Source organism: Sinohyriopsis cumingii, chromosome 10, assembly GCF_028554795.1.
Source record: "Sinohyriopsis cumingii isolate HCF-2022 chromosome 10, ASM2855479v2, whole genome shotgun sequence".
NCBI classification, from domain to species: Eukaryota; Metazoa; Mollusca; class Bivalvia; order Unionida; family Unionidae; genus Sinohyriopsis; species Sinohyriopsis cumingii.
Window position 1 is genome coordinate 77,005,039 of NC_142970.1, and position 24,638 is coordinate 77,029,676.

At 36.6% G+C, this 24,638-nt stretch overlaps 1 protein-coding gene across 2 annotated transcripts; it reads left to right on the forward strand.

Moving 5' to 3' along the window:
- Nucleotides 1-8,058: 8,058 nt before the first annotated feature.
- LOC149790419 (innexin unc-9-like) lies at nt 8,059-21,178 on the forward strand. 2 transcript variants are annotated; one of them, XM_089972470.1, is made up of 3 exons: nt 8,059-8,263; nt 15,046-15,241; nt 16,617-21,178. In XM_089972470.1, the coding sequence occupies exons 1-3, from the start codon at nt 8,217-8,219 to the stop codon at nt 17,649-17,651; spliced, it is 1,278 nt and encodes a 425-aa protein (XP_089828596.1). In that variant the 5' UTR covers nt 8,059-8,216; the 3' UTR covers nt 17,652-21,178. The 2 variants fall into 2 exon arrangements, with proteins under 2 accessions (XP_089828596.1, XP_089828595.1); XM_089972469.1 differs by lacking the exon at nt 8,059-8,263 and adding an exon at nt 12,913-13,013.
- Nucleotides 21,179-24,638: the final 3,460 nt, after the last annotated feature.

A 24,638-nucleotide genomic window follows, 5' to 3' on the forward strand; every position in this document is an offset into this window, starting at 1 on the left:
GAATCCTACCATCGGACCAGCCCGGACCAGTTATTGTGGTGAGTCCTTGGACAAGGCACATTACTCCGATTGCCTCGGCACTAAAGAACTAATTTGTTCTGCTGTGCTATAAAGCACCAAATAAAACCAAACACATTTACTCTGTGTCTGCAATGGTCCTCTTTCTCAAAAAGAACGGTTACCCGAAATCGTCCTTGTTAAACGAAAGTCGAGAATTTCCTCGTTTACGCTATTAGTGTTGTTGGCTCGATATAATTGACGGAGAATACAACAGATGTGGATTTGTCGGTGAATTCCACTCGATCGTTGTAGAAACAATCTCTGGAGTTTTCACACCCGGTGGTGCAGTGTGAGACCCAGTATTATCACGTGCGTAATGCAATAATTCCAAGCTGGCTTCGAGCTGGTATTGCCACAGCAGGGTTCACCCAACTGTCGATTTCTATTGGTCCCTTATCAAGATAATATTTGAGTGAATATGAGGGTCTGGTAACACGATATTCACACATATATGCATAAACAAGAGGAACCAAAATAGTCATTAATCTCGACTTCCCTTGTCATCTATTCCACCACTTATTTAATCCTTGTCGATAAATTCCGCAATATAATCATCGCGCTGTTCAGAATTCATCACGTATCTGTAATGACAAATGTAATCTAAAACACAAATGCCAAAGACTGTTAAGAACTTGGTTGCACAGATGTGGAACGCTTAAAACTGAATTTCATCTTTAGCGACCAGTGATGTTGATATCGTATACATGAAGGATTTTGGTACGCCAGTTTCGGGTTCTTTGCGTATCATTGCTTGTGTACCAGGATAAATATTTTTCAATATTCTCAACTGACCCAACCCATAAAAAAGACCAGGTATGATAAATACGATAAGGACTCGCGCACAGTTAAGCTGGCGCTCTACAGTTCTACAGTTTCGTATCTTGCTTAGGGTTAGAATTTTCAAGAAAATATAATTTCCCAGTATCGGGTTCTTTACATATAATGACATGTGCGCCAGAATGATGTTTTTTAATTTCGTTAACTGACCCCACCCACCTAAATGATCGAATATGATAAATACGACCAGGACTCGCACGCTGTTAAGGTGGCGCTCTACAGTTTCGTTAATTTTCGTAGCGTTAGATTTTTTCAATAAACAGAATTTTCCAGGATTTTCTCAATGGTTATCTTGTTAATTTTAAAAAAAAAGATATTGCATATCGTAAGTACTCTTAAAAGAACTTTTAATTTCCATTATTTTTATGTATGACTAAATGGTGTAATTTGGATTATAGAGGATACAGTTTGGCCTTGGTTATATTTAAATCCTAGACTTCAAAGGAAATCTGTGAGAAAAAAAATACTTGCCGAAAACTTATATTTTTTAATATATTTTGTAATTCATTCATTGCAATTTCAGTATCTGTTATTGTCTAGTCTGCCAAATTTGATTTCCTTTGTTTTATTTACTGCTAAAGATGGTGTACTTTGATACCAATTCATGTTGATTTTTCGAAGACATTGAGCAGCCATTTTGATTAGCTGTATGCTTAGATCACGAACTATTTCCATAATTAAAATATCCCAAGAAATTTCACCCACAATGCTTGAAGTTAAATAGAGGTATGCCAGCATTCTCTCCATTGTGCATGTTGCAAAATGCAAACAACCTCATATTGCACCTGTCACTCTCTCAGAAGTACGTAATATCTGTACACCGATTTCTAATATATGTTTGCCGCCGCATCCAACGAATTTTACAGCCCCGAAGCTCAGAAATATCTGCTCGAAATGCCAAGGTGTAGATAGGGTTATCGAACCTTGGCTTACGGAGATGGGACTAATTCGATAGAGAGCGAGATCAATGCATATTAGTGACTTGACCTTCCATCTTGTTGTTAATATCTGTTACAACCGTGGAATCTCTATTTCTCTTCCAACTTTGACTATACTTGGAATATAACTTTACACGGTCGAGGGATTCCATGAAATATGTAGAGAGAAGAATCCAAGCATATTTATAAGATGACTGTACTTATGACTGGGTGAGTTTTTGTTTTGCTACGCTCGAGAATCTATTGCCGATCCGATTTAGTTAAATCTGATAAATAAGCTTATCTCTAGAAATTACAGGTGTCATCTTCAATGGCTACTGTTCCGATATAACAATCGAGCTACACCTTGGCGGATCGTAATATTTCAGTGATTCGGGTCTGTACATAGCATCTGACAAGTCCACATTGATTTTAGAACCTATCTTGACTAACAAAAGGTCGAATCTTTATACAACTCTGCTCTTAAAGCTGAAGATTATTCATTGACTCAGTTTCTTTTTTAGTAAGTCACACAACATTTTATTGGTATTTCGGTCTCAACACAAAGTGGCACGACATTTAGGAATCAAGGTTCTGATAAGACTGATCAGAAATCCTTATCTCTACCTATATGCACCTTTCGCAAGAAGCAAATGCACGTTATTTCTGGTTGTTACGGATTGAAAAATAAACAATAGAATCAAGACAGACCTATTCCAAGAGCTCTTATTTCTAAGAGGTCAAGGCCAAAATCTTTATTGAAAGCAAATATATTTGTTGGGTCAAACAAACCCTAGTCCGATTTCAGTATGAAAATTTATAAGCCATTCATGTCGAAAGATCTATATTACTTATCAGAGATTCTGCCAATCCTATCCCTATTACAATCGTGAAGTACACGTGAGCTTCTCAGCATTTTATTTCAGATACTTTGCCATTTATGAAAAGTCTTCATTTAATGAATGTATTCTTATTCAGAGAGTAGAGTGTGACATTATATACTTTCTTATCCACTGTGTAAACTTGTCATCAGACTTATTCTCAGGACCCGTGACAGTTGGAACCGTGCCGTCTTTACCAATCGATGCTATTCATTTACTACTAGGCAGTGACCTAGCTGGAGATTTGGGTGTTATTAATCCATTTTTAATGACAAGCCTCGATTGAATCTGAAAGCTGATCCTATTGAAAAGTAAATCCCTGAATTATATCCAGCTTGTGCATTTACTAGAGACATGGAGAAAAAAGATCTTAAGAATGATGTTGATCAGGAAGGTATTCCTTTAGCTGACGCATTTATTAGCAAATGCTTTTAACGAGGTCACGTTTGATCCTGTTGTGGAAAATTAAAAAGTATTTATTACAGTGATCCTCTTTGGATTATTCATTATCTTTATTCTAATGAGGATGACAAAGGAAAATCACTCATTTCCTAACAAGATCACAAGATCTCTCGTTTGATTCAGAGGGCTATTAGCGAAAGCGAGGACACATAAACCCGTTTGTTATTTATTTTAAAAATGGGGTTCGTCTGAGGAAATGGAGACGATCTGAGTGAGGTACTCGCTGGTGCCGATTGGTCAGTGAGCTATCAGATTGCTGTTCCTCGATCGTATAGACATACAATTCTTAGTCTAGCCCATGCAATTCCTTTGACTGGTCATTTGCGGGTCAATAAGGTTTAATACAAGTTCTTGAATCATTTTTATGGACGAAAAATTAAAAGTGATATTTATAATTACTTTAGATATTATCACACTTGTCAGATTGTAGGTAGACCCAGCTAGAAGATACAAACGGTTCATCTGCATCCTATTCCTGCATTTGACGAACCATTTACCAGAATAATGGTAGACTGTGTCGATCACTTACCTAAGACCAGGTCAAATTGAAACTAAGGTAAGGCAAAAATAATGGAGACGAGTATTCAGTCTGATGATCGAGTTTGACTCTCTTGCCCATACCTGAAAACCCACTTTAGCCTAAGTATTATTGACTTATAAATTTAGATAGAAAGTAAGTGACTTAAATTACATCATTAATATTCCATGTATGTTAATATTAAAGGAGCTTTTTAATCGATTTAGCCATGCTAATCATGCGGTAAGTTTAAGTATAATCGTTTCACAATCTGAGGTTTTAAGCAATGGAATGAAATCGGACTGTAGTGACTTTGGTGTAAACAGTCTTCGGAATTCAGAAATCTGGACCAGATACTTTCACCTCTACAGCTACAAGAAGAGAGTGAACTAAAGCAGCTATTACTTGAATATAAGAACTGGTTTTCATATGATTCTTAGCGAACAAATCAACTCTACTTGACGATGAAATTGTAAATTCCACACCTGTTTGAAAAAAAGAAATTCAGTATTTGCTGAAGAATGCTTTCATACAGCGAGTAAAAGTGACTGAAGTTCAGAATATATTCTTGTGCCGAAACCAGATAATATTTTTCGCACGTGCACTGACTATAGAAAAGTGAACTGTGTGGCCAAAACATATTAATTTTCATTGTCAAGAAACGATAATTGCATTGACAAAATTGGAAATGCAGAATATGTCACCAATTTTGACCCGTTTAAAAGATTCTGGGAAATTACACTGACGAAAAGTACAAAAGACATTTCGGCCTTCGTAACTCCAGATGGGGATTTGCCAACATAAAGCGACGCCGTTTGGGATGAAAGTTTAGCCTTGTACTTTTCAACGTTTAATGAACATGGTTACATCTGGTCTAGATAATTTTGACCCTCACGTCGATGACGTCATCATCTACAACGACACCTGGAATGATCACATGGAGACCCTCCGGAAGTTCTATGATAGACTCGGTGATGTAAACTTGACAATTACTTTATACGAAGGTAAGTTTTGCCGTGCATGTGTTAAATATCTACAACATACTGTGTGGCACTGAAAAGCTACACAAATAGAGGTTAATCTCAAGACTATATCTGAATTCCCTTTGCTTATTGGTAAAGAGCAGCTGATGCGATATTGGGGTATGGCTGGATATTATCGGATATTTGGCTCCAATTTTTACAATGTTGCTGAACCCCTGACAGATTTGTTGAGTACGAAAACCAAGTTTCATTGGTCTGGAGAAACGTCAAGAGGATTTGACAAGTTAGAAACTCTAAAGTGTAAAGCTAGTTTTCTACGAGGGGAGGTATTATGTATATTTAATTTGTATTATTTGTTGACTTTTTCTTAATAATTATTATGTTACAGAGATTTGTATTTGGTACCTGACCTTGTCCGAAGTTGAGTTTACTGTGTACCTGACTATAGACATTGAAACAACATGATGGCTTATTTTTTAATAAGAATTTTGGTTCAATATTCAGGTCATTATTAATGAAAACGTTTATCTTAATGTGAGTCTACCACACGGGTATTCACTATGAAAACGTTTATCTTAATGTGAGTCTACCACACGGGCATTCACTATGGAAATACCTGGTCTACAGTTTTTGTGACAGATTTTATCTTGTTGACAAGTTAGAGTTTTCTACAAATAAACTTTTGACTCTTCCTGGTTTTACCATTATCTCTCTGTCTCTGTCTGTCTGTCTGTCTGTCTGTCTGTCTGTCTCTCTCTCTCTCTCTCTCTCTCTCTTATATATATATATATATATATATATATATATATATATATATATATATATATATATATATATATATATATATATATATATATATATATACTTGAGAAATTGCTCATTCTTGCATTGACATCTTTAGCAGAGTCAGTCTTATTGTTGCGTTCATTATTTCATTTGGGTGGAATTATTTATTCAAATTATTATTATTATTATCACATCGCCACAATCCAGGCTACTGTGACATTAGCATATTCGAGACTACATGCACATGAAAAAACTATAAATTCGAATTTCATGAACAAGGTGGCATGTTCCAAGTGTAGAACAGGAAAGAATGATATGTGTATACACCCATAAGGGTTCGTTACGAAGAAAATTAGGAGTCTAACCTGTAACAATATAACACAAGGGAAGACACGAGTCCGCACACCTCGTAGTTCCAACCCTGCTAATTTATCCGAGGGGTACGGACTCGTGTGTTGCCCTGTGTTATATTGTTACAGTTTAGACTCCTAATTTTCTTTGTATCGAACCCCTATGTATACACCTGTCTGAAATTAAACTTGGCTGTGTTGGGAAACTGACCTGTACCAAATCTTTTCTGTGGGGGTGGGGGAGGGAGAGAGGCATTTTAAACATAAATGACAAAGAATACTAAATTATGTTGGTGTATAAGAGCAATTTAAAGTTTATCGTATGGTTACGCACGTTTCTTGGACCAACCAGTGGGATATCAAAACTGTCTACACTTAATGGTTTATAAGAAGGAAAATAAAATCGGTTATAATAGGAATCAAACAGATCACGCACTCACACAAACACGCACGCACGCACATACACACACATACATACAAACTCACCTTGTTTAAACCTTGTCGCTGCACTGTTCGTGACATGTCTGTAAATTTGTTGTTCTGGTAAACATTACTAATAAAATCCTTGTTCTTTGCATGGTCATTCAGTTTTGTTTTCATCCGGATTAATATTTATAAAGACCTCAGTTTATATAGTTTTTAGCTGAGCTGAGATAGGTACACGCAATGTACCATAAGTAGATAATGTGTCTAAATTCCAATCCAGTTGTCGCTGGTTCGATACCCACTCAGACCAGACCTGAGCAGCAGCCTCGGTATGTCACTTACCTTCCATTTCCTCGACATCATATATCAAAGAAAATACATTAAGGGTAATTTAAAAACCAATTACCGCCACACAACGTGTGTCTGGAAAGGTACATATTGTCCCCTGCCACGGTGCTTTTGTCGTGCACGTGTAGCTCGTGCAAGTAGTCAAGGATCAGAGGAACAAACCTTTACTGATACCGTATAATGCGGGCCATATAACCTGTTATTTTGTTTTCTGGGCTCAAAGCCCAGATTGAGCACACGATAGGCTATACAAAGCGTCCAGAATATCTGGTGAAGACAGAACCCAGCAAAGCCCCAGGAAGAACCACCTACCCAAGGGAAGCTACTGGCAAGTTTTCGCACACACACACACGCACACACACGATGGCCGAATCAAACAGAGACTCGAACCCACGCGGACAGAGGAGAGACGTCAGCTACCCGAGGAACCTTCATATATAACCTGTATCGCTTAATATATGATGTTGTTGTTGTTGCTGTTGTTGTAGGGTTTAACGCCAATTTTCAACACAAGATAGGATATACATGGCAGCCAGTATAACTGGTGGAGGAAGAACACTGGAAAACCCAGGGAAGAACCACCGACCCACGAGAAGCTACTTGCAGTCTTTCCCACGTACCCACCCTAGCCGAGCCTTGGACTCGAACCCACGCAGACAGAGGTGAGATGGCAGTGATCAGGAACGGTGAGCGCCTGAGACCACTCGGCCACTCGGGGCACCCAATATATGATGCAAAATTCGCGATAGGATATACGGTAATAATGACAATGTGTCTGACCCTGCGAATTGTGATACTTAATTTGTTCTAGTGTTCTGTGGTAGCTTCAGACACTTCGTAGAAAGCATTACACAGTCGATAGAACAGACACATTTAAAAGTAATCGTATCGCATCAAACGATTTTCAAAACCTTTTGTAGCGAAGCAGAATTAAACTTGATTTTAAAGTTTGAATTATTACTTAAACAATAGTCTTTACAACTGAACACAAAATATAAATATTTTATGACATGCTAATATCTCATTTTTATTTAAGCCCAAAATTTTCAGGATTTATATCTGACTTGACGTGCATTTGTTGCAAACTTAAATAGTAGCACAGTCTGGGAGTTTTTATATCCGTTCACCCTATTGAAATCCTATATTCTTTAATGTGAGCAACTATATTTTGTATACAGCTGAATACGTTTCCTAAATACATAAAAAAACAGCGATACAAAAATAACTTTTACTGTTATGTAATCAATGTGATCCATCTGCAGTGGACCTACCAAACAATATTGATACAATTATCTAAAAAATATGCATATTAATTAAATATTCATGTATAAAATAAATCAGTATTACAAAATAGATACAGCGTGATACGGTACAAGCCTGCGGTATGATACGGTTCAATCTGTATTAAGCGTATGAGATTACACAGTTAAAGATCCGATAAATATCAGTTCAGATTAGATAAAACATTAGTTCTGTACTGGCACGCGAAACTATTTATCAGAGGTCCACAGAGATTTCCAATACGGAGTACATGACTGATAAAACAAATCCAAAGGACTCTTCATGGGAAGCAGGGAACACAGTACTCCGTCTTGAGTAGGATAAAAGTGAATGAAGACAAAATAAACCAAAAATCCAAAAGACCATAAATGGCAGATCAGGCTAAATATGCAGAATTTCGATCTGTGCAGAACTGGTAAGTATTGATTGATTTCGATCAAGACGATCTGCTACGGATCTAAAATCATTTTATTAATATATATATATATATATATATATATATATATATATATATATATATATATATATATATATATATATATATACATCCCCGTCCTTCTTCCTTTACTTCCTAACGTCTTGAGTTATGTCAATGTATATTAAGGTTATAGTTAATTTTATAAAGTTGTTCCACACTATTGTAAAGTTGTTGCACACTATTGTAAAGTTGTTACATACCATTGTCATGTTGTTTTACATTATTATGTAGTTATTACGCATAACTGAAAGTAATTTTTTCGATTACTTTTAAAGTGGAAAAGTAGCATGCAGTTTCAGAAATGATTGGGACTTCAGAGCCACGGTAAAAAGCATAGACGTATTGAAATCGAGTTGACAAGTCCCACCAACGTAAAAATTACGTGGTTCTTAAAGAGATATAGGAACCTTAGCTAATGGAGAATTGGTTTTATGTAACTGTTGTAACTATGGTGTCCGGGATGTAATAGAAACGCAGTTTGAAGAAACGGTTTCAAGGGGTTCTTTTTTTTTGTTCGTAAAAAGGTATTAGTGGGCGAACTGTGCCATGCATTCTGTGCATAATCACCTGCCGTATATAAACCGAATCCAACTGCAATTAACTTGTACACAGATCTGCCGGCGCTTTATGCGCCAGCAAAATTGGATCTATATATTTTCTTTGGACTAATCTGTACATGAAGCAGCCAAGACTATAATCTGCCAACGCATTATGCGACAGCATAAGGTTTATTTTAGTTTCTGTTGGACTTGACTAAGATGCATGTAGAGACTGTGCTCTTATCTTTCATGTAAGCCTGACAGACTGACTGACCTTTTGTTCTACTAGTTTGTTTTCTTTGTATTCATTTATAAATTGATTTTTTTTGCGAATTATGTTTGTATAAATATTTTCCCTTAACGCATTTAAACTAGACATAACATTCAGTTTGTATGATAATAACAGTTCACGTTTGTGTAACTGACATTTGTATGTGATTTTATTCCCCTCTGTTATCAACATGATGATTATTTGTTTCCTTTCGACATCTAGTTGTCATCTATTTGTCAATTATTTGTCAAACAAGAAGCGTTTAATCATCGTCAGAAGACGTTCAACCTCTTCTTTTTTTCCCGAACTTATTTTGTCTTTCCAGGATAGGTGTCCAAACTATCTCCTTTTTGTACAAATTTCCAGCACTGTCTTCTAGATGGGTGTTTGATCTTTTTTCTAGGCTGCTGTTTTTCACATGTTCAATGCTTTCTTTGCAATGCATCACACATATTAAATAAAGAGGTGAGTGGACGATTTAAAAACAAAATAACTTTCTTCCCCGTTCTCGTTACATTCCCACCTCCTTCAGTTTGCGATTCCAATAACTATGTATGATTTCGGCAAGTTCATGGTCTTGAATTTTTACAAACGTCTCGAGCGTCTATGTCAATAAGCCCATTCCACACACACACACACACACACACACACAAAACACACTTCAGCTTTAAACAAAGCATTCCTGACTAAATAAATATTCGCCTGCAAACTACACACATCTAACCTGCCCGAAGCTTCACTAAATTTCTAAAACTTTCTTTTCTAATAAAAATATTATATTATTTTGCTTATGACATTTTGCTTCCTACAAAGGATTTTTTATTTTAGGTACATGGATCAAAATAAAGCAAGATCTCTTGTTTGTAATTGCACACCTTAGTGTTTCTTATTTTATTGATTCAAAGAAAGAATAGAGGAATTCCTCAATCTGAGAAACTATCAGATTTTCATGATAAAAAATATTTAGAAAAATAAACTCTTTCCCCAAAAATCAAAGCACTTTAAATTTATTAATATTCATAATATTAGCTTATTTCTAAGTAGAGAAACTGATGATTGCATAACGAAGAATTAGAGAGATAAATATAATCTGTTTATTTGTGACCGCTCCGGTGGCCTGGTGGTTAGAGTCCTCCTCGGATGCGGGAGGTCGTGGGTTCAACCCCCGTCCGAGTCATACCAAAGACTTACAAAAATGGTACAAACAGATGCCTGGCTTAGCGCTCAGCATTAAGAGGTTAGTGGTAGGACTGGTCGGCCTGGTGTCAGGATAATGTGACTGGGTGGGACATCATGTTACTTGTCTGTGGTATGATGCCCCAGTGCTAGACATCACTATAAACTGTCACACTGCAGACATCGTAACGATATGACTGAAAAATTGTTAAAGCTACGTTAAAAATCCAAATCACACACACACACACATACACACACACACACACACACACACACACACTGTTTATCTGAGGAAGAAAACTTGAGAAGTTTGGTAAATCTGAACCATCTTCTGTAGAATCCTACAGGAGACCACAGTATGCTCACTCGTAAACTTCATAGAGAACTGCTCATGGCATAAATCTGTATTTACGGTCTCATAATGCAATCCGGGTCTGCGATGTTTTCACTATATTTTTAAAAGAGGGTAGTCTGATTTTCATGTTATTGACGGTCGGCCTGATGCCAGAATAATGTGACTGTGTGGGACATTATGTTACATGTCTACGTTTATGCTGATCTAGGTCGATAAATCAGCCCCTCACCTGTGATGATATAGATTTTCGGTTTAGGGGCTGCTATCACGTGTTCATTAAAAGCTGCTAAAATCTACAGCAAAGTTTGGCTGCACACATCGGTGTACATTTTATATACTTACCGGTATTTCTCGTGAATGTGGAGCTACCGTAGACTGAAGAGTTCGTTTGGTGATATGTACATTATATTTCTGGAGCAAATCCTATGTTTGGTAACTTGTAAAACAACGTGGAATAGCACAACCACCTGTCCTGTGGCCAGTTTGAATTTCGCGCTTGATATGGCTGTTATAAAATACCGGTATGTGTCTAAAGTGAACGCATGTTTGATCCGGGGGAAAAATTGCATGCAGCAAAATTGCACATTTTAATGAACAGGTGACATCAGACCCACATATCGTCAATCAGTAATAACATTAGATTTGGCGGTTTGATTTCGCGGGCTAATGCTGATCGTACTTGACTAGGTATTATGCGTGGGTATATACGGTACGGAGAGGTGTCACTGTTGATATATACGGTAAAGAGAGATGTATCGCTAACGACAACGACTAATGCGTATATTGACTTATTCTTGCTTACTTTATTCAGGGTGTATCCCATAAAATTAATTTAACTGATTCTCAGGAAACAATAACGGGTTTATTTTTGGAGGTATGGGGGTAGGTGGATGGAAATTAATTTGCAATGTTGCAATCTTAATTTAAGTTCTTTTTGGTATTTACAGCCCGTCAGCACTGTGAAGTATACATGGAAGCAAATAGAGTGAAGTGTCATGTCAAATGACATACCACGGTAACCGATCATGGTTGACCCGATGGTGGGAATCGAACCTCACTCTTCGGGTCACATGTCCAACACCTTAACCACGTAGTCAACGTGTCTGTACTGTAGTTTTCAAGCAAAAAATTTTAGAAAATTTGTGGCGGTTTGCTGTGTGGTCACTTTATTAGACGATTGAGTACAGTATATAACTTATCTTCAGTTCTGTACATCCGGGCACTATCGACCTGAAATCGTTTAAACAATGCGAAAATGTGGGTAACAGAGCCAAGTATAATGACCCTAAATCCCAAATAAGTACAAAATTTTACAAGACTTTGTAATAATTTTGTAACAAGCATTAACATTGGTTAAAATCACTTCATGTGACGCAAAAATAACTAGATGCTATTAGTTTATAACAAAAGAAAGGACTACGTATGTAATCCTTCGCCTTTCCGTGAGCTTTATCAATATTTGTAAACACTTGTTAAATATAGTTATATAATATATTTCCTGCGATTCACCATTATCTTTATCTTAGAAATTAACGTCATATTTTACAACATTCATGAAGTTCTGAAGAGGAAGATTCTTACACTCAATCTGCATAAATGGCAGCTGCAAAACGAAGGCCTTTCATGTATAGTTTGAAATCGATTTTCGGTTGCCCGATTTCATGAACCATGTAATTAATTTAATTTAATTTTGATTACAGAACACTATCTTTTATATTCGAATTAATTTTCATTAATCTTCTCTTTAGATAAAATATTTTATTATTTCGCTGCGAATGCTTTTAGACAAACACTTTTAGTGGTTTTTTTTTTATTTATTTCGAAAAACCAATACAGAAAAGGCAGTCCTTCACATTTTAAGATGGCATTTTTTTTATTGAGAAACAATAAACAATAATGCCTGACATTTTACAGAAAGATTGCAAATTAACTCAACTTCAAAATATCTAGTACGTCAAAACATTGTTTTTGTACGATAAGAAATTTTAAAACACGGGTTAAAATGTTATCTAACATCAATTATTGTCATCATCCTTATCTTTAAGCTTGAAGCGCATCTGTGTGCATTTTTCCCAAGTGAGTTTATCACTTTCAGAAGGGAGGCAACTCTGATTTCCTCATCGCAAATATAAATCTTTCCTGTCCTCTCAGAATAGACTAGGTAAAACAAAGGAGACTGGGTCTCACACTTCTTATATATTACATTACACAATATATAAAAACACTTAGCCTACTGCACGAAAGCGGTTTGTCTCAAAGATCGTCAAAGTGGGTGGAATACGCTGATCTAACAATGCCCCCAAGGAAACAGGCAGTTTATAAGGAATTTCGATCGGTTTCAGATTGGTAAGTACTTTGCTCTAATCCTGAATTTGAACTAATCCTGAAATAAATTAGTTCGATCAAGATGTCAGTACGGAAGGGTTTATTGCGGGTCAGTTGTCCTACCATTTCATACGTGATATTCATGCACTAGCCATACACATGGTCTTGCAACATCGTCCAGTCACGATAACAGTTGGCATCACGTGACACAATAAAATTGACAGTAAACTATCTCTGAATGAAATCTATCGTTGTAGCTACTAGAACCTGGTCGTCCTCATTTATTTATTCATAACATGTATTTTCTGGTCAGTTATAATTCTTTGTATGTAATCTGAATAACCAAGTCAGAATTTCTTTTTAAAGCCACTTTACTTGCCAAACGCCTTTTTTGTATCTAAAAAGCCACCGTTCAAGTCGGTACTAATAAATCATACTCGCAGATCTTCAAAGCATGATAATTTCGTATACCGTTTTATATGTCGGAGCTATGTGAAATGTTTTAAATTGTATTTACATGAATTAGGTTATTTTTAAATGATGACCATATACAGCAGTCATTACTTATTTCATAACACGATAGGTTAAAGTTCAATTCTTGCAGGTTTTCTTTTTAAACCGTAGGGGGTGGGGGTGGGGATCGGTGGCATGGATTCAGAGCTCAAGATTTCAGAAAAACGATTCGCAACATGAGCATGCCTCAGATGAATAGGAAAAAAATAAAATCAATAAATCATGGATCGGTGGACAGTGGGAGTGAAAGAGGGAAATGGGGGATGGAGGGGGCAGGCAGTTGATCCTTAGTTAATGTAGAAGGCTGGGGTAACAATTTCCAAAATGAACGATTCGCAACACGACCGACCAATTAATTTGCTTGGGGTTTTGGGGGATTTTCTTTCAAGCCGGGATTAAGAACAACAATTCAGTTACATTAAGGTAAAAAATAAAATTCAACGCTTATAATAAATATAACATTTTTTCGTTCCATTTAGCAGGAGTAAAGATGTTTTCTTTCAAAGTATGAGAGAGAGAGAGAGAGAGGGAGAGAGAGAGATTCAAATGCGCGAGATAACAGTCTGTGCAGTTAGAGTTAATCATAATTTCCGTCTGAAAATACAGATCTGCATGGATCACCGTATACAATGTCATTTCACAGCAACTGGAGCGAAACGCAGTATCCTCGATTTTAAAAGTGAACAGGTCTTTAAACGCTAAATCAAATAACGCCATCTATCTAAATTTTTAAAAAACAATTTGACTGGAATTACCACTAAGGTCTTCCTCTGAATGGATATCGAGACCATACTGGTTCTGGTTCATTTCTTTTAGAATTATACATGAAAACATTCAGAGATGTATACTTGAAAGCAAATACTGTCCCAAGTAACTTCAGCTTGTACGAATCTCTCGAAAGAATCAGACATGGAGTATAGTACAATATACTATGCGTTGTAGCCAGTATTTGCTTTGCTGCTGTATCAGCCCCACCCCAACCCCAACCCCTTTATATATCCGGGCATAATATTTGCTAGGCCAGATTATGCCCCGGATATTGTTGTCGATAGGCCAGACAACACGCAGGGGTATACTATGTACTAGTCTGTTATATACCCATCCTCTAACCCCACTCCAGCCAGATGGTACCTCCGCAATTGCACCCCAGTATAATATGCTCATGGAGTTTATCTAGCCTAGTTTTAACTTTACAATCTAATCTAATCTTATTAGTAGTAGTAATAGTAGTAGTAGAAGAAGTAGTATAATCATCACCATCATTACCACCACCACCATTATCATCATCATTTTTCTTCTTCTTCGTCTTCTTCTTCTTCTTCTGTTTCTTCTGTTTCTTCTTCTTCTTCTTCTTCTTATTATTATTATTATATCATCAGCATCATCATTAGTAGTAGTAGTAGTAGTAGTAGTATCATCGTCATCATTATTATTGCCACTATCATCATCATCATCCTTTTTTTCTTCTTCTTCTTCTTCTTCTTCTTCTTATTATTATTATTATTATTATTATTATTATTATTTTTATTTTTATTATTAGGTTGAAGGCCTATGGTGCGGGTCCGAATCGAGTTGCACTAGACGATGACATTTTTGACCGGTTGAGCCACCGTTTGACCTTTTTGATACTTGTGATTTTCACCATGGTGGCAGCCGCTCATCAGGTAGTAGGTGAAAAAATGAGGTGCTGGCTTCCTCCCAATTTCCACTGGTCACACGGAAACTACACCAGGGAGGTATGCAAAACGTTTATTCGTTTGTTTATTTTGTCAGCCCCTTTATAGGCTGAAAGGTCTTTTGAAATCAAAATAATACATTTTATTCTTGTATTATTCTTTTTGTCAGAATCTATGAAAATATTTCATAGTGTCATTCATTTAAAGATTTAGTCTGTTTTGTTCCTTATTGGTCTAATTTAATTATACTAACGTATACAGAGTAGTTTTGCTGTACGTAACTGTTGTGGAGACTAGTTTGAATGTATTTAATGTACTAACAAACAAACACAGAGGAGTTTTACTGTACGTAACTGACGTGGAGACTAGTTTGACTGTATTTAACTGAGCTAGAGAGAGTAATTTGACTGTACTTAGCTGACGTCACCATAGTAGTTTTAATGAATTTAACAAGCGTACACATTGTAGTTTTACTGTAATAAATTAACGTGCAAAAAGTTGTTTAACTGTACCTGGGTATACAGAGTAGTTTTACTGTACTTATCGGGCGTACAGAATAGTTTTACTGTACTTCACGGGTGTAAAGAATAGTTTTACTCTACCTAATGGACGAACACTATGTTACTTGTACTGTACTTAACTGATGTACAGAGTAATTTTATTGTACTAAAAGGATGAACACAGTAATTTTTACTGTACTTTATTGATGTACAGAGTAGTTTTACTGTACTTACCTGTTGCAGTAACATTGTACTAAAATGACGACAATAAAGTTGTCTTACTGTACTGAACTGATATACAGAGTAGTTTTACTGTACTTAATTGACGTACACAGAGTAGTTGTGTCATGACTTGATGTTCTTACACGACAAGATCTGTTTCGGCTGCTTAACGAGGTCCGTTGTACCAGGGCCGGATTTAGACATGGTGAGTCCCTAGGGTATGGGAAGCTGTAGAGGCCCTATTTGGTAAGTGTTAACATAGAATAAGGCTGTAAAACAATTTTGAAAATTTTAGAGGCCTTCAGACTGTGAGGCCCTAAGCTGGAGCTTGTTTAGCTTATGCCTAAATCCGGCCCTGATTTGTACCCAGTTACCCACACATCAGAAGTACCACAGTCAGACCAAAGAATGAAAGTTCATGATTTAATAGAATACTTAAAAGTGCACGACTTTAAGTAATATAAAGAATTTTAAAGAAAAAGACATAATCTGTAATTAAACTGTACACATGAAACAATGTGTAATTATGTTGTACACAAGACATAATGTGTAGTTAAGCTGTATTAAAGCAATGTTATTAAACTGTACACAAGACATAATGTGTCATTAAACTGTACACAAGACATACTGTGTCATTAAACTGTACACAAGACATAATGTGTCATTAAACTGTACACAAACACTGCTAAGGTAAGTCCATTATTTATTTTCAGATATGTTGGCTGACCAACACGTATGATATCCCGTGGAACGAATCAATCCCTATGCAAAAGAAGGATAGACAAGAACACGAAATCAAATATTACCAATGGGTTCCACTCATCCTCCTATGTATGGCTTTTATGTTCTACTTTCCAAAATTTATCTGGAGAACTCTTTCTGGCAGCGCGCTCTGCATGGATCACGTGATGCTAAGACTCGTCGAGTGCGCTTTCTCTAAGCGAAGTGAAAGAAAAGCGATGTTAGGTGATATAGCCGATTATTTGGACGGATATTTCATGTCGACGACGCCATACCACAGAAATTGTTGTTATTCGAAAAGAATGATGTTGGCTAAGTATACGTGCATTGTTTGTGGAAGAAGATATGGGAACTACTTTCTGACCACATCACTCATCTCAAAATACGTATACCTAGCAAATGCTGTTTTGGTGTTCTACCTTTTGAATGACTTTCTGAGTGCCGATTTCAGCCTATATGGTCTCGAGGTTTTACGAGGTTTCGTCAGCACGAATCACGAAAGTGGCAGGAAAATGTCTCTAAGATTTCCTGTCGTAACATTTTGCGACATTCAGATTCGTCATATGCAGGTTGTGCAACCATGGACGCTTCAATGTGTGCTGCCAGGCAACCTCTACAATGAAAAGATCTTCATTTTTCTCTGGTTTTGGTTTCTTTTAGTGGCTGTTCTAACAGGCGTTGGCTTTTTACGAGCTATTTACAATTTTGTCGCGAGACCAAGGAAATTGTTTTTCATTAAGAAACATCTGCGTATCAGAGGGAGATATCCCCTTAAATCGGAAAACAAATCCCTTATAAGAAAGAACATAATCAGATTCGCGGACGAATATCTGAAGCAAGACGGCATATTTTTAATGGAGTTAGCTGTCAAAAATGGATCGGATCTTTTAGCTGGAGACATTTTGGTTGGGCTTTGGGATAAGTTTATGGAAAGAAACGGAGTCACACAAGTAAAACCTAGTGAACCTATCATTTTACAAAGCGACTCTAATGATTCTGAGACCTAGAATATGTAGTGGTGAAGTTTATACGAGCAAACATTTTGGCCATCGGTATCGCACTCAGCGTCCATGCAGTGCACGTGCTGCAGTAGTAGGATATGAAATGCATGCATTGTTATTTATGTCTGTGTGATAAATATTTGACAGTAAGAGAACATTCGTCGTTCTTTTAGTGTGATTCATTTTACTTCATGTACAATATGTAAGATAAATTAGCATTTGCTTTGTTTTTCTTATATAGCTACTTCCACTTCCAAAACAAGAATGATCTTGTCTGCGCTCAAATTTCTCGCGCTATTTGCTAAAAACAATTCAGAATTTTTTAAAAATCATTCTCACGTTTGCGTCTACTTGTGCCTTAAGTGAATAAAACATTATTCTAAATATGAAAACAAGTAAAATATATGCATAGTTGCGATACTTCTTTAAATTCTTAATTTAAATCCACAAATTAACCTGTAGATTACGTTGAATAAATATTCAAGCAGCACTTGATCTTTATGTCCATGTATCAGATATTATCTATTGTCACGTGACTGCTAATGAAATATATTTATTTTGTAGTATTTTCATCGCAGCTGTGTGAATATGGGAACGACCAGATTGTTCAAGTCAGGAGTTTTGCTGTTTCACGTTCTACATCTTCAATTTTTTTTTTATCAAAGTACCTAGCTTACCGTCGATCGATCGATCGATCGAGAGAGAGAGAGAGAGAGAGAGAGAGAGAGAGAAATTATATAGAAGAATTATATATTTTATATATTTTTTAACTTCATAAATACTCAATAATAATAATAATAATAATAATAATAATATAAATCCAGGATAACATATTTAGCTTATAAGTATGTAATTAGTAAAGTATACAAATAGAAGAAAAAATATTAGAAATTATACTAGGTCAGCATTGTGTTATCACATACACAACAACAGATCCACCCACCCACCATATATATATCTTACGGCTACAATATACACATGTTATACAGTCATAAAATCAGGGTTACTCGTTAAAATATTTGTTGAGGTATAACTTTTTGGACCTAGTGGTTAGAACATCCGCCTCAGATACGAGAGGTCGCGGGATCGAACCCCGGCCGCGTCATACCAAAGCATTAGGACTGGTCGTCCTGGTGTCAAAATAATGTGACTGAGTGGGGCATCATGCTTCATGTCTGCGGCATGATGCCCCAGTGCTAGACATCACAATAAACTGCCACATGGCAGACATCGAGGCGATATGACTAAAAATAGTTAAAGCTACGTTAAAAATCGAAATAACACACACTCAAACGCGCGCGCACACACACACACACACACACACACACACACACATGTTACTTTTTGCAGGCTGATTGTTTTACTTCTCCTTACAAAATATTTTTTCAAGCATGTGCAATTTCATGGAGGGCGCGGACCGGATGGCGATTTCTAAATGTACCCGGGAGCCACCCTGTATGGTAGATAAAAGCAGGTCACATGATACAGGTTGCACATGCCTGCTGTCCGCTAAATTAGTTAAGACCTTACAAGTAAGAACGGTTTTTCTGAAAGTAACTTTACCCTTGATTGTCATCCATCTAAGAGTATTGAAAAGAGGTGGTTTAGACGTTGAAAACCATCTTGACATTATATATGCTCTGTCTGCAGTATTCAATAAGCTGTCTAGACACTGCATGTGCAAGACGATTTAGGGGATTCTAACCAAGAACAGTGGATAATATGTTTAAAAACAAATTTATTTTACACTTTTCGAATCAAATGATCCGATATAACATCTCCCACGCTTTTTACAATGTGTATTATCTTAATTACTTTTGTAAAGATTCTTTATTACTAAGTTCGTCTAGAATAAAGCATTATCAGGAAGGATATACAACGGTTGAGCAAATTTCAAAAGTTTAAATGTTTGTTCCATTTACTTCAATATTATTATGGTGGGGGGGGGGGTAACATCATTTTTCAGCACATGAAAGGATATGGCGTCCAGTATAACTGGTGAGGAAGAACCCGGGAAAGCCACGGTAAGAACCACCGACCTACGGGCAACTGTTTTCAAGCTTTCACGCATACGTACTTTGGAGACTCGAACTAACGCGGACAGAGGTGAGATGGCCGTGATTGGTAAAGGCATGCGCCTTAGACGACTCGGACAGTCAGGTTCCCTTACTCCTAACTACAATTTTCAACATTTAGTTGATAATCGGATAATCATTTATCTTGGGGTTTGTTGTAAACTTATGTTTATTGCCTTGTACTGATATAGTAGCACACTGTACATATTTATTAAGTTTGCCCTTAACAATGCTAAGATATGTATCACTGAAACAGCGTTAAATCCAGTGCACTTTAACCCCAAATATCACGAATTATTGTTAATATTTATATTTTAATTTGGATATTGCAATACTAATTATTACTTTTGTTGTTGTTCTTTTGACGATTTATTTACACGAAATCCTCAGATCACACGTGACCGTTCAGGTAGCCCAGTGGTTAGAGCGTCCGCCTCGGATGCGGGAGGTCGTGCGTTCGATGCCCAGACGAGTCATACCAAAGACTGATAAAAATGGTACTAACAGCTTCCTCGCTTGGTGCTCAGCATTAAGATAGGACTGGTCGGCCTGGTGTCAAGGTAATGTGACTGGGTGGGAAATCATGCTACATGTCTGCGGCATGATGCCCCATTGCTAGACATCACTATAAACTGCCACACTGCAGACATCGTATCGATAGGAATGAAACATTGTTAAAGCTATGTTAAAAATCCAAATCACCCACACATACCGATCACACGTGTATAAATTGTATCCAGTGGCGTAGCAACGTAACAACCGCCCAAGCAACTTTCGCAATTGCGGGGTGGGGTGCGGTGAGAAGTCCCAGTGTGGACGAAAAGGTCCCATAAAACAACTATTTTGTTTAATTAGGAAATTAGGAAGGGGCCCTAGAATTAGGTTTTGCTGTGCACGGGGGATGAGTGTCATCATTTCTTACTACGATTCTGAATTTACCTGCTGTATAAACGAAATCTTTAAAAGAAAAATTATAATGATTCAAAGCTTCCAAAGAAAGTGATCCGTGGGTATGAGATTGTGGGTGTATTCGTGTGTATCTATTATGCATACTTTTGTGAGAAAGCGTGTGTGCGTGCGTGTTTTATTTGGTGTCGAGATTTGCTTAATACTATGTAAATAAATAGAAAACAAATGTATGTAACATTATTCTCTACATTTTGTACAAATATATGTGATTCATATTGATTAATATATGAACAAAAGAAAAAACGTCAGCCTCGCATGAAATTATATGTAACAAATATGACAACAGTGTCATGTGCCTAACCAGCTGCTCGTTGCTCACATACGTTTGTAATGATACATGCTAGTAAGTAAAACGAGTTGTTTTAATTATTTATCTTGATTTATACTGTTACGTCCATTGACATTTCGCTTGCGTAGAACTGCTATTCTCATTTGTTCATTGATCTGAATTGCTTATGTGAATTTAATAAAAATCTTTTATTTCTCGTCCACTTTGTTTTAGTTTTAAGCAAATTACAATGCAAGTCTTCCCTTCAACCACATCACCATTCCTTGTATAGTTTGTGTGTTTCAGAAGTTGATTTCCAGTTTTCTCAAGGTCAGCTATATATTACTTGCTCGAGTGGGATGCCACATACATAGTACTGTGGGTCGACGAATAGGGGTTTGACAGTAAAATCGAGGGGCCTTTTAGTATCCCGTTCCTCTGTATCCTGGTAGAATGTAATGTAGTGTTAATTATTGTGTGATCACGGCCTTAGTTCAGTTTTATATATCACCAGTTTCTCTTTGTTTTCCCTTAGTGTTACATTTCTTTCTCTTATTCGCCCCCTACCCATCCTGAGATTTATTTTCAAAAATAGTGCATAATTTGTTTTAACGAAATTAGTCTTGATCAATTTTGTCACGGTTTGGAACATTTCGAATGCAATGTGAGAAACTATGTTTTGTTATGAATTTAATTAAAGAAGAGTACTGGGACATTATAAAAGACTCTGAAGATGATTTGGGACAGTTCGACATGTACATTTTTGCCTGCTTCTTAATACGTTCTGCCTGTGAAGGAAACTGAGGATATTTAATCTGCTAAATTTGGATTGGCTTGACAATGTAAATACTTTCTAAGCTAACCTAAAATTAACTGGAAAAATTGGATTGCTTTCTTTTGTTGCCAACAAATGCAAAACTTACAATTGATGACTAAATTATAGAAATTGCTCAAGTTCATCAGTGAAACAAGGGTAAAGACGGACATAGAGTGCTTTGCTTTCTTTGATTTATTCAATTTTGACTTTCGCAATGTTTTCTTTCTTTGTTTATGCACACATGATGCCACAGTCAATACAATATATGTTTAGTGCATTACATATTCGCTTGAAACTTCGATCTCTATGGCATTGTAATTTTTTGTTTTTGTTTTTAGCATTGATTAATTTTGTTCTTTTCTTAATTTCGTGTTTGGATTTAGGAAATACCCCCATCACGAAAAAGGCCGCCCAAAAATCAGTAATATTCATCTTCATAATTTCGCATGAAATTTCAGATTTTTCAACATTGTAATTATTTATATATTTATTTATGTGTAAATAAATCCTTTGTGGCTATAGACGCCATAGCAACACACCAGAATTAGGGATGAGTTCCATTAATCCCAAAATAGGGAGTCGGACTGGTGTATTTAGGGAGATAGTTTCTTCGAGGATCTGACATTTTTTTAGAGGGTGGGGTGGGGGCATTGATCTAATTATTCATAATCTCTACAGGAGAAAACCCGCGCTTATATCGCGCTTGAAACCTTTCCTTCACAATCAAAGAGTAGCCAGGAAGATTAATTTCGTCCATTTTTTAAATGAAAGCCAGTAACCTATCAAATGCCTGCTAATATACGTCATTTGGAGTCGTCTATTGAGTTACCCATCTCTACTAGACGCAGTGGTTTTGTTCTAGTCCTGTTTGGCTCTACATTTGCAAAAACGTTTTCATGTGCAAACTCTGACTTAATTAAAATTTCTAACGTCTGAATAGCCGGTCTTGGCTGTGAACCAATCAAATTTTAATGTCTAAATAGTTGGTACTTGGCTGTTAACCAATCAAATCTTAATGTCTAAATAGTCGGTGCTTGGCTGTTAACCAATCAAATCTTAATGTCTAAATGGTGCTTAGCTGTTAACCAATCAAATATTAATGTCTAAATAGTCAGTGCTTGGCTGTTAGCAAATACAATCTTAATGTCTAAATAGTCGGTGTTTGGCTGTTAACCAATCAAATTTTAATGTCTAAATATCTGTGTTTGGCTGTTAATCAATCAAATCTTAATGTCTAAATGGTGCTTGGCTGTTAGCCAATCAGATCTTAATGTCTAAACAGTCAGTGCTTGGCTGTTACCAAATACAGTCTTAATGCCTAAATAGTCGGCGCTTGGCTGTTAACCAATCAAATCTTAATGTCTAAATGGTGCTTGGCTATTAACCAATCAAATCCTAATGTCTAAATAGTCAGTGCTTGGCTGTTAGCAAATACAATCTTAATGTCTAAATAGTCGGTGTTTGGCTGTTAACCAATCAAATTGTAATGTCTAAATAGTCTGCGCTAAGCTTTTAACGAAACAAATCCTAAAGTCGAAATGGTTTGGGTCTGCAAGTGAGCGAGTCAAGAAAAGCCCAGGCTGGCCGAGTTGTTTGCGTCGTTTGCCCTGACAGATCACTCACACATTGCACCTTTGCTCACGTGGGCTCGAGTCTTAGGCTCGACCAACGTAGGCTACAAGTGAAAGCTTGCCAGTAACTTCCCGAGGGTCGGTGGTTCTACTTGGGTTTATCCTCCTCCAAATATATTGGCCACCATGTATAGCCTATTATGTGCTGAAAATGGCGCTAAACTTCACAACACCAAACCAAAAGCCAATCAAACCATAACGTGCGAATAATTAGAGATTGAACGTTAACCAATCAAATATTAACGCCTGGATGGTCGGCGTTTGGATCTTGGCCAATCTAACCTAATACATTTCTGGCGGGTCAGTGCTTGATTGGAACATGATCCAGTTTGTATGGGGTTTGCAAGAAAACATCTTACAATGATAATTATTACAGAATTTTGTCATTTATGTTTTCCCAGCTTTGTTCAGCTATGGCAACGGTAGGGACAACAGGGACATAATTTTAAAGTGCAACCGTCGCCATTTGGTTGAACATTCCCTTTCATGTCCTGTCACAATTTCGAATCTATGAAACTGTGCATAATAAATAGAATAACGTATTTTAAAATGTCACATATATTGCGCATTTCTTTGTTCATGAATGTTTCAGCAGCGAAAGGAATAAAAAGAAAACTAGCTCCGTCAATAGTTCAAAACTCGTATGTGCGTGCGTGCGTGTGAGTAAGTGAGAGATAGATATTAAATTATTCAAATTAGATGTTAAATCAGATCTCTGTATGTTAAAAGAAGTTGCGTTCATTCCAATTTTGTTTCACTTGTTCAACATTTGTCAACATGGCTTTGCAAAACAACATCGCAAATTGCATTTAACATGAAATATCCCCTTAGATACAACAGTGTGATAACAAGATACAGTCGATTTATAAAACTGTTAGGCTAGTTTCCACCGTTGATTTATAAAACTGTTAGGCTAGTTTCCACCGTTGATTTATAAAACTGTTAGGCTAGTTTCCACCGTTGATTTATAAACGTGTTTGGCAACATATTCGTTGGCCCACATTTCTGAACAAGGAAATTTGTCCCAGATCCAAGATTTAGACTGTGCATTGAAGTAAAATGGGAGAACAAATGGACGAAAATTTGTTTGGCGCTTTGATATGGCGGTAATATGGTTATTAAGATATCAATTTAATTCAGTCTAGTTGTTTATTGTTTTAAGCATATTCATGCTCACAAAGTAGGTCAACACAAAACAAAAAATTTCAGATGAAGACCGCGTTTATCAGCTTT